General features: G+C 31.9%; 1 protein-coding gene and 1 long non-coding RNA gene across 2 annotated transcripts; one reads left to right on the forward strand and one right to left on the reverse strand.

Moving 5' to 3' along the window:
* Positions 1-1,474: 1,474 nt before the first annotated feature.
* LOC107890363 (uncharacterized) lies at positions 1,475-2,360 on the reverse strand. Its single transcript, XR_001681931.2, has 2 exons — positions 1,986-2,360; positions 1,475-1,883 (listed from the first exon to the last, which is right to left on the reverse strand). It is a non-coding gene; the product is annotated as an uncharacterized lncRNA (long non-coding RNA).
* Positions 2,361-8,155: 5,795 nt separating this feature from the next.
* LOC107890146 (uncharacterized) lies at positions 8,156-9,061 on the forward strand. The gene has a single exon (XM_016814650.2). The coding sequence runs from the start codon at positions 8,156-8,158 to the stop codon at positions 9,059-9,061; it is 906 nt and encodes a 301-aa protein (XP_016670139.2).
* The last annotated feature ends 2,001 nt before the right edge of the window (positions 9,062-11,062 follow it).

Raw genomic sequence — 11,062 nt, forward strand, 5'->3', positions numbered from 1 at the left:
TAAATTATCTAAATTAAATGTTAATTTAGACTTAACATAGAGTAGATTTAAAATACTTTAATCACAAATTGAGCATGAACAATTTATATTTAATATGTAAAAAAAAATCGTAAATTAAAATTAGTTAATTCTTACGCTAAAAGAAATCATTTGTCTCATATTCAAAGTCATCTTTAAATTTTGATTTTAAGTCATCTTTAAATTAATAAAAAAGCATGATTAATATGATATTCATATTTTGAAGACTCAATTATAAGATTAAGTCATAATATAGAGATGTGTAGCCAATTATATCTTTTTAATCTATTTTCTTAAAATTAAAAGAAAATGTTTCAAAGGTGAAATTATGTGGTTAAAGAAAGAAAAAGTTAAGCTAAGATTAGTCAGGAACACAATGTTGGTTTGTCGGGTCAATGTAAAAGTTTGTTTACCTTTGAGGTGACATACTAAAATTCTTATGGTAATTTTATCAATATGATAAATTGATGATGAAATCGTTAAATTTTTATTTAGTATATAGTTGAAAATAAATAGAGTATGATTTACTCTAAAAATATTGAAATCATATTATGTTCGGGATAATTGACTCTAAATATATTAAGAAGGCATATTAAAATATATAAAGTAAATATGTTCATAATAAATTCGATTTTCTTTCTTTGTTTATTGGTGTTGTTTTGATGTATCATTTTTGATAAATTTGAAAATATTATATATTTATCATTTAATTCATAGTAAATAATTTTAAAAATTCTACTTACATATAAATATTTTTAAAATTAAAATTATTAATTAAATTTAATAATTTAATCTAGTCATTATATTTTATTAAAAATCAATTTAAAATATCAAAATCTTATAGGTATGAAAATGGATATTGGGTAGAATAAAGCGTAACACATGGGTTAAAACTCATGTAGCAGCGGATGGAGGCAGTCGAAAAAAGGAGGGAGTAATTTTTCTTATTAATTTCAAACACCATCTTTTTGTCTGTTTCATACCAGAAATAAGCATGTAATAAACTTCCGTAAAAATCACCTTATCCAACCAAAATATCCTACTTCTTAGCCAAAAAAGTACAGAAAAGTAATCGAGTAAAAAAATAATATCTGGTATTGGAACATATAATATTTGACAATTCTTGTCCCCATGTGCCTCCAAAATTGTCTCTAAAAGTATTTTTATCTTTGGACTTAAATAAAGAAAAATACACAACACCAATTATTTGAGGATCCTTTTGCCCGTACAGTTAATCATGCTTATGTTTCATCCATGGCAGCTGGTTTTGAAGTTCTACTTTCATGCAGCCAAAACCAGACATGATGATGCTTTTATTTTCCCTACTTTTTAATTCTTTTATTAACCAAATAAAAATGAAGCCTTGAAATGTTAACGTTGCCTTCTTTTTTGCCATTGAAGCATTGAAGCATTTCACAAAAAGGAAGCAAGCAATTTGGGAATTTAGAGCCAAAAATGAATGACGCAGATGAGTTTTTTTTTATTTGATACCAAGCATTGTCTGATAAAGAGAGAAAGAGAGTACATCAAAGTGATAGAATTGATGTTGATGATAATTAAAAGAAAGAGACAGCTACATGAGAATTCTCATTGAAGAGCACTAGTTGCAGGCAACAATGCAGGAAAGGGTAAGCAAAGCTTCAATCAAGAATCACCATGACTATCTGGTTTTTGGAAGCTGTATTTGTTCTCTGAAAATGCCACCTTATTCTTCTTTCTTTGCAATCTTCTACCTACTTTTGATGCTATTCTTAAAACAGACTCCATTATAATGGATATGATTCTAACCTTGATCTGCCCTCTTTTTGGAGGTACCCTTTTTTGCTTTACCTCACCTTCTGCCTTTTCCATAGCCAAGTTACAGACTTGAAGGAATTTCAGAGAAAAGAAAATATTAGCGTTAACTGATCAAACTGAGCTACAAATTTTGGCAAATTGTGAATGCAAAGTGGGAAAGTTGAGGATACCTTATATACTGAGGGGCCATTAGCTTGTTTCCCTTGCTTCTTCCTTTTTTTTGTTTTCTTTTTCTCCTGTTAGGGAAAAGGGTAGACTGGTGGGGGAGCAATTGACTTAGTTTTCCTGACTCACCAAATTCCTTTTTTTTTTTTTTGTTTTACTCTCAGCTGAATTACCTTGTTATGTTTTGAATTTGATGACATTTTGAAGATTTGTGCGCTTATGTACATATGATTAATTGTGCTAACTTCAACACATTCATGTATGGAATCATTGGCAATTGACTTTTAAGTGCCTTTCAGCTTTGATGGTCTACTCTGAATTAAAAATGAAAAAACAAAAATCTAGTTTCCAACAGAAGCTAACAAAGGTGCAAAGCCCACACGTTTACCATGTCAAGCTCAAATAATCCTATTATTATTTCATGTCTTCGTTGTCTACCTTGAAAATGACTTATGAAATAACCTTTTGTCAGAATCCCAGACAAGATTATAGGTGGAAGCAGGACAGGATTTAAAACCAATTTTGGGTCTTAGTTCCACTTTCTTATGGTGTTGGGAACCACACGGAAAAGACCAAGGAATTCACATGACCAAACCTTACTTTGGCCAGTTTTGGTGGAGGTTGCTGTAATTTGCTTGAATTTTTTATTCTGCGCTCAACCTCAGACATAATCATCGAATGGACAACAATCGTGCCAAGTAATTGGCTGACATGAGTACTTCCTAGGACCTCACTACCTCCTATATCATCCTCTTCGACATTTCATGCAACTGTTGTTTGTCAACCTATAGCAGGTTGTGATTGGTCAAATGAACTGAATTATTGTTTCAACAGGATCAACAGTAAATCAATGGAAGAAAACATGTTTCATAGTCATTCAAGACTAAAGTGACTGGGAAACCTCGAACAACGCATGCTGAGAATGCGTTTCCCTTACATTACTTCCTAAACCATGTCAAATGAATACAAGATAGCCTGCAACCATTCATCAATAACTAACATCATAAGTTCTTAACCTGTCCAAAGCAATTTCTCTATTTAGCAATAGAATATTGAATTTCTATGAATGCGAAAACTATGCCAACACCTCGTCAAACAGACTGTAAGACAAGCAGTAGCTGAATTTACTTACAAAATTCTGGTTTACAATACTTTTACAGCAAATGATCTGTGTCTTTTTGTTTCCCCCAAAGGGAAAAATAGATCACTTAACTGGTGCAAGAATGGTATAAAGTAAAGGAATAAGACTACTAAAGTAACCCCTACTAAAGTAAATCCTGGACTGGTCCATAACACGAGATTTCTTTTTATTTGGGATTAACCTCTTCAGACAAGGGATAGTTTGATTGTTTAGGATTCCAGGTGACATACTTACTAGGAGAAAACTCTGAGAAAAACGACCTTTTGCTTTGCTTCTTGAAATTTGACCATGCCTTATCCCAGTCAGTAGATAATTTATCACCTGACACATGTTCAAGAATAACTGTATTGTAAGAGCATTGTAAATAATAAAGTAGATACAAGTGATAGCATAGTTAAAAATCATATACGAAGTAGTCATATTCCTGAAAATTCTTTTCGATAACAATCCAGCAATCTAGCTAACATGTGATCAACACTGCCATTTGCAGCAGTATCGATTAACACCATCCAAAAGTTAAAACCAACAAGCCATGCAGACATTGGTGGTAAACCAAGTTAGTATCGGGTACAAGCATAATTGCAGGCATGAAGGAGAAAGATTATGTATGATTCCATCTGTATGCTAATGTGCTGATGCATACACATTATAGCTGTGAGGAGAACCAACAAGAAGGAAGAACAATTAACGGTATCACAACCATTTAAAAGAAGCTAAACTAAAAAGAGTCTTAAAACAAAGGTGTTTTTGATGGGGTTGTTTAGGAACAAGTAAAATGAGCAAGGCAAAAGGTAAGAAGTGACAAGAACAAGAATGAGATTGAACTGAAAGGATGCATTTGAAATTGGAGCAAACCCTACATGAGAAATAACTAAAATTAGGATGATGGTCTACTAACGTAGCCGTAATCAACAACATGAAAACAAGTTTATCACTAAATTAACCATTACTAACAACAAAACAGCCCACTAGCCTTACCATGACCCCAAAAAGATGTGAAACATGGTTTAACTTATTTCCTAAAATTAAAGCACTAATAGGCACATGTTTAGCACCACTACATGGAACTAATGCACTCCTTAATGCATGGGACAACAAAAGGGCAGTTAGTGCTAATGTATTGATCTTTAAATGTGCTCACTCCAAATCAACTAACTTCACCCATTATTGCTTTAAAAGTCAGAAGGAAGAAACATAAAAAAAACTTGGGATTTGTAGAATGAAGTAACCACTAACCAGGAATATTCGAATTCTAAAATAGCTAATCTGACAACTAATTCCATCCTTAATCTTGGATTGGAATACTCTTATTTTCAGCCGGGATCATGTAGGAACCATTGAACTCAAACTAATACAACTCCATTTGCTTAACACTCTCAACTTAAAAATAGCTTAGTGACGCTAACAGAAACCCAGATAATACCTGAAAACCAACGAAACCTTATTCACTTCCCAACAAGACAGCCATGACGAAACCCCATCATATGCTAAAATACCCTTTCGACACCAAAGGGAAAATCGTGCAAAGTAGATAGTAAAATATTTATAGTGTTCCAATAACTATGAATGAAAATGTGTAATTAATCAAAAATTATATATTTTTATTATTGATCAATAGTTAGGGCTATTAATAATAATAAGTATTTGAAGAAATATTATATCACTTGATTATTTTTATAAAGAATTACAACTATTTAAGCAATATTACTTAAAATGTTATATTTATTTAAGAGATGTTATTTGAATAATTGTATCTCTTACTTCAATAATTATATTTATGTTACTTGAATAATTATGTCTCTTTTACAGATAAGATTATTCAGAAAAAACAGCTATTGAAAGTTATGTTATAGAGGCATAAGAATTCCTATAAATATACTAAAAAATTCTCAAAAATTCTTTATATTCTTCTTCCATCTTCTGTGATTCTTAGATTGTTTTATAAAAAATTATTGCAAAAATTCTTTATAGAAATTAATTTACTTGTTATACTCTAATATGTGTTTAGTGAACTATTTTCGTCAGTGCAAAGCACAAATAGTCACTAAGCTTCATTGTGTTTTTGAGATTCATTTGCTTGAATCTCATTTGAACACAGAGTACAGGTGCTGGCAAATAAGACTTTAAATATAGTGGTTTGATACACATGTTAGAGTTTTGTCCTATTGCTTCATTTTTCTGTTTGAGTTGTTGTTCATGTTGCATTCATGTATTCGAGATTTTCCTCATTGAAGTTTCGCATTAACAAATTTTAACATTGTAGCCATTTTCCTGATGGCTGCTACAACACATGAAAGTAAAACACTAAGAGAGTTGGCTTCTAACTTTGTCAAGCTTGATCCATTTGATGGTGACAGTTTTTAATGATGGTAGAAAAATATGCATTTTTCTGTCTATCAACTTTGAACGTTACTTATGTTTCGGATACTTTAAGACTGAAAAGGAATGAAAACAAATCTGTTGCAGCAACCTGAGAAAGGCAAAAATAGGACTGCTGATTACATGACCGAAGATGTTACAAGTAAAAAATTTCTTGTTAGCTGTTTCAATAATTATCAAATTTCTTGTTATAGAATGTTTTCATGATATTAAAAGAATGTTGAATCAGTTTAATTAATATGATATGAAAATAGATAAAATGATTGTTGTATTCTCCTTTATAAACAAACTTCTTCCATCTTGAAAAGACTTTAAAAGAAGTCTAAATCATAAGAACAAGGAAATATTTCTTGAGGTTTTGACAAATTATCTTCGTATTGAAGAAGAATATTGAAAGCAAAATTAGAACCTGGATTTTAAAAATGCCAAAGTGCATATTATAGAGAAAGTACAAACAACTAAACCATCTAAGAGAAGGTTTAAACAGACTGCTAGAACGCCTACGTTAAAAAAAAAGAAAAGATCAGGCTACCATTGAGGTAAGCCAGGACATTTCAAAAATGAATAACGAAAAACTTGTTGCCATGATTTCTGCTATTAATATGACACAATATGATAAAACATTGTGGTGGATTGATATTGAAGCAATCAAACATGTGTGTAAGATAAAAGCATGATCACAAAGTTCACACAATGTGTATATGGCAATGACTTGTACATGAAAAATTCTTTCACGATAATAATTAAAGACAAATGGTCTGTTGAACTACAAATAATATTTTATAACCCTTTGATTGATAAAATTTTAGCTAAAGAAAATGGAAAAACCTTAGGTACATGGAAGTAGTCCTCGAAGTTGGTCTTTGAAATTGAAAATTAAATCCAAAATTTAAAAAATATGATTTTGAAAATTTCAATTATTCAATCAATAATTATATACGAAAAATTACAAATAAGTTTTCATAAGAAAAAAATGTTAAAGAATTAATTGAAATTTATTTTGTTACATAAATATGATGTTTTTAATTTTATAAACTGATTAAGAGATTACTATGTGTTCAATTTGTTTTTAATTTTTAAATCCAAAATAAGTAATATGTATCACTAATAATTGGATTTAGTATCAAATCATTTATCAACTTAATTAAAAACTAAAATTATGCTAGTTAGAGTGAAAATTTATTTTTTTACAAATATTAAATTATTTATATAATTTTATTATATATTATATTTTAAAATTTTGTATATTTTTATTATTTTTAATGGTGTTTAGTTAATTTCTAACACTAACTTCTTAGAAGTATAGACAAAAAAGGTTATGTACTGAATTGGATAATTTCAACCATAAATAAAACAATTAATAGATGTGGAATGCTTATATTTTAAAAGCTGAAAGCTTTAGTTAGAAAGTTTGAGTATCAAATTGACGAAATTTGTAAATGTGAAGGGTTAAATTTATTGAAGTATTTAGAATTTGTTAACAATTTAATGACAAACGACCAAAACAAAAACAAATTCAAACATTAGTATTTAAATTAAAAAAATTTAAAGTTGAGTAACTAAAACAAAAACATGAGCATAGTTGGATGACCATTTGAATAATTTAGCCATTTTAAAACTTTTTTTTGAATAATCTCATTATAAGTTTTGATTATATCGGCTCACTTTGACATAATACTTAAAACTACCCATAGACGCCCCTCCCCAACCCATTAAGATGAGGGTCATGTGTTTCAGCGTGCTCGAACCTACATCCTCCTGCATTTGAAATAATACCCATGCCAATTAAACTAAGACTCAATCGGTAAAAAACTATTAATTCAGTTGGAAAATAAAAACCTTGCTATTTAAATCGATAAATATTTTTTTATAAATTTGAAAGATAATATTTTTTTAAGAAAAAAAATATTTATATAGTTATTTGAGTATAAATTAGATACTTGTATAAATACATTTTAAAAAAAATATTTAATATAATTTAAATGTTGTCATGGTATATTTTTTGAAGAGAAAGGGAGCTCTGAAAGGTTGAAAGGAAACTATTTAATTATGTTTTGGACTTTGATCATGATTTCATTTGGATGGAATATTTTAAATTAAAATTGTGTTATTTTATTAATAAAATTGTGTTTCTTTAAAATACTTAATTATGGATGGTAATTCATTGTATAGATTATTATTCTTATCCTAAAATAAAAATAAAATCATTTTACTAATTGAGTTTTATTTTGATCAGTATGGATATTATTGACAATATAGAAAAATGTGGCTATAAGTATGTTAAAAAGTATTATCCTCTTATTTATAAGTTAAGAAAAAATTATACCTAATTTTAGAAATTATGTTTAAAAAAAGTAAATATCATCAGAAGAAATTATTAAAAAAATTATTCCATGTTAATTGAAGCAGCGGAGCGAAACCCTCTTTAATTATATTCACATTATTTTAAGAAGAAAGTGGCAGAAACATGGACTAAGAATAAAATCCTGACAAAAAATTACGTGTGGCATTATCTAGGAGGATTCAACTTAGTGAAGCGATATAGATGAAAAAGGAGTCTGCCTTGTAGCACGAATTAGGGTTTTCTTTGGTCTGCTTTCTAGCACGAATAGTATTCTTTAGGGTTTGGATCTTGTTGTTGCCTTGAGGTACGACATGGCTAATATTGATCTGGTGGATACAAATCTTGCTAATCTCAATATTATAGATGAAGAGGAAGATCTCCTGCTGGTTTTGGGAGAAGATACTGCCGTGGAACAGTTGTATAAACTGTGCCTGGTAGGGAGAGTTCTTACTGATAGTATTGTGAATTTTCCTGCATTAAAAAATACTTTGGCCGATTTATGGCACCCATTGAGAGGGGTGACCATTACTGAGATAGAGGATAAGAGGATTTTATTCAAATTTTATAGTGAAATTGATTTGAATCTAGTCCTGCATGGTCTACCATGGTTTTTTAATCGTCATCTTATTATCTTTCACAAATTGGTAGAGGGTGAAGACCCTAATTCAGTTCCCCTTTGGCATACAGTCTTTTGGGTTCAGGTACATAATTTACCTATTGGTTACACATTAAAGGAAACAACACGTCAAATTGGAGATTTTGTTGGTAAATTTGAGGAATACGATTCATCATTAGTGACAAGAGGGGTTAGTAAATTCATGAGAGTTAGGGTTATAATTAATGTTCGTTTACCACTTAAAAGGAAGAAACGAATAGGCATTGGGCAGAACAGATTCATTTATGTTTTATTCCAGTATGAAAGGTTGTCATTTTTTTGTTTTATTTGTGGCCGACTTGGTCATGGTGAAAATTATTGCGAGGTCAAATTAAGAATGGGGAATCAGCATATAGAATTTGGATGGGATTTGACATTACGTGCTACGCCAAGACGAGGAGGACAAGTAGTGAGTAAGTGGATTAGAGAGGAGTCAAATACAGATAAATGGCAGGACATGGAAATAGATGGGGAAAGAAGCGTAAGAAAAGCTGGAGGGGAGGCTACAAATAATAATGAGGAGAAAGAAGAAGTGGGCCCCTGGGGACGTTCCACACGATAGCTTAGGAAAAATCTGAACACAAGGAGCCAAGTTACTTCGAACCAGTTGGAGGTAAGGGAGGTAGAAGAGGATTCGGAAGACATGTTAATGGAAATCATGGATGGTAAAAAACGACAAAGGATTAATGCAGAAAGGGGAATCTCGGGGGATTTTAGGGAACTATCAATGGAGGGTTTGGAGAACGATATATCGGCGGCCACTCATAAGGTGGCTGTCCGGGCACAATGAAAATCCTTAGTTGGAATGTTCGTGGATTGGGGCAACCACAGACAGTTCGACGTCTCAAAAACAAATTGAGACATATTCGACCCCAAATTTTGTTTCTTATGGAAACAAAGGTTTCGAGCAAACGAATGGAGGCAATAAGAAGGCAATGTGGCTTTTTGAATGGAATTGACATAGATGCAGTTGACACGAGATGAGGATTGTCATTAGGATGGAAAGAAAGTTTGAATTTAACTTTGAAAAGTTTTTCAAAATCTCACATTGATGTGGAGGTGGCGAATGAAGATGAGTTAAATACATGGAGGTTTACAGGATTTTATGGAGCGCCAGTGGAGCAGGAAAGAAGAGAATCATGAGACTTACTAAGATTGTTGAAACGCGGAAATAACAAGCCCTGGCTGGTTACCGGAGATTTTAACGAAATTCTTTTTTCTTTTGAAAAGAAAGGGAGAAGAATTCGGGAGGAAAGACAGATGGCTGCATTCAGGGAGGCAATTGAATACTGTGAGCTATACGATTTGGGGTTTTTGGGACAGTGGTACACTTGGGAAAGAGGTCGTCTGGTTGACAATAATATTAGGGAGAGACTTGATAGGGGGTAGCTAACTCAAAATGGTGGGATCTTTTCCCAGGGTATAAAGTCTGCCATTTGCAACACAATTTTTCAGATCATTGTCCAATCATGGTGGAAACTGATAGGGAGGAGGGGTTGCAAGGAAAGAGACAACAAGGTCATTTTTGGTTTAATGCAGACTGGATTCTGGAGGCAGGATTTGAGGAGCGATTAAAATGGGGGTGGAATTCAAATAATCTGGATGTGTTGGAGAAACTAAAGAACTTGGGGTTATCTTTGAGTAATTGGGCAAAACAGGAGAAAAAGCAGACCGAACGACGAACGAAAGAACTAAATGACAGGTTGAGCAAATTAGGAGCAGGTGAAATCAGTGATGAAGTATTGGAGGAAATTACAAACATTAAATTAGAGTTGAATTTGGAAGCGGATAAGGAAGAACTATTCTGGGAACAAAGAGCAAGAGTTAATTGGCTTCGTCTGGGGGATAGAAATACGGCATTCTTTCATAAGAGTGCGACACAATGAAAAAGAAAAAATCTAATTACCGGGTTAGAAAATGAAGCGGGGAATTTAATTACCGATATGGATGGAGTATCTAATTTGGCTACCGAGTATTTCAAAGAGTTGTTCTCATCTACAGAGGTAAGTAATTGTGATAGATTGTTCGAGTCCTTTTTGCCATGCATTACGGAGGAACACAACAGTATGCTAATGGTAACATTTAAAGTAGAAGAAGTTGTTGAGGCGATAAAATCTATAGCACCCCTCAAGGCATCAGGGAAGGATGGGTATCCGGCAATATTCTATCAAAAGTATTGGAACATAATAGGGGAGGATGTGACTACATATTGTTTGGATGTTCTTAATGGACGAAGAAGCATAGAAGAGATAAATCAAACAAGCATTGTTCTTATTCCCAAAGAGAAATCACCAAAGTCAATGAATAAGTTCCGCCCAATTAGTCTTTGCAAGGTGATCTACAAAATTATCTCAAAGGTACTTGTTTACCGTTTTCGACAGGTGCTGGACTTATGCATTGAAGACACACAAGGGGCGTTTGTACCGAAAAGGCAAATCACAGATAACATTTTCGTGGCATACGAAATTTTGCATTCATTCAAAAGAAAGAGAGGAACAACGAAGAAAAACTTTGCTCTAAAACTTGATATGAGTAAAGCATATGATAGAATTGAATGGGTTTT

Source organism: Gossypium hirsutum, chromosome A09, assembly GCF_007990345.1.
Source record: "Gossypium hirsutum isolate 1008001.06 chromosome A09, Gossypium_hirsutum_v2.1, whole genome shotgun sequence".
Taxonomy (NCBI): Eukaryota; Viridiplantae; Streptophyta; class Magnoliopsida; order Malvales; family Malvaceae; genus Gossypium; species Gossypium hirsutum.

Bases quoted from the DNA above. Each gene is read 5' to 3' on its own strand.
- LOC107890146 (XM_016814650.2), top strand. From the start codon at position 8,156: ATGGCTAATATTGATCTGGTGGATACAAATCTTGCTAATCTCAATATT.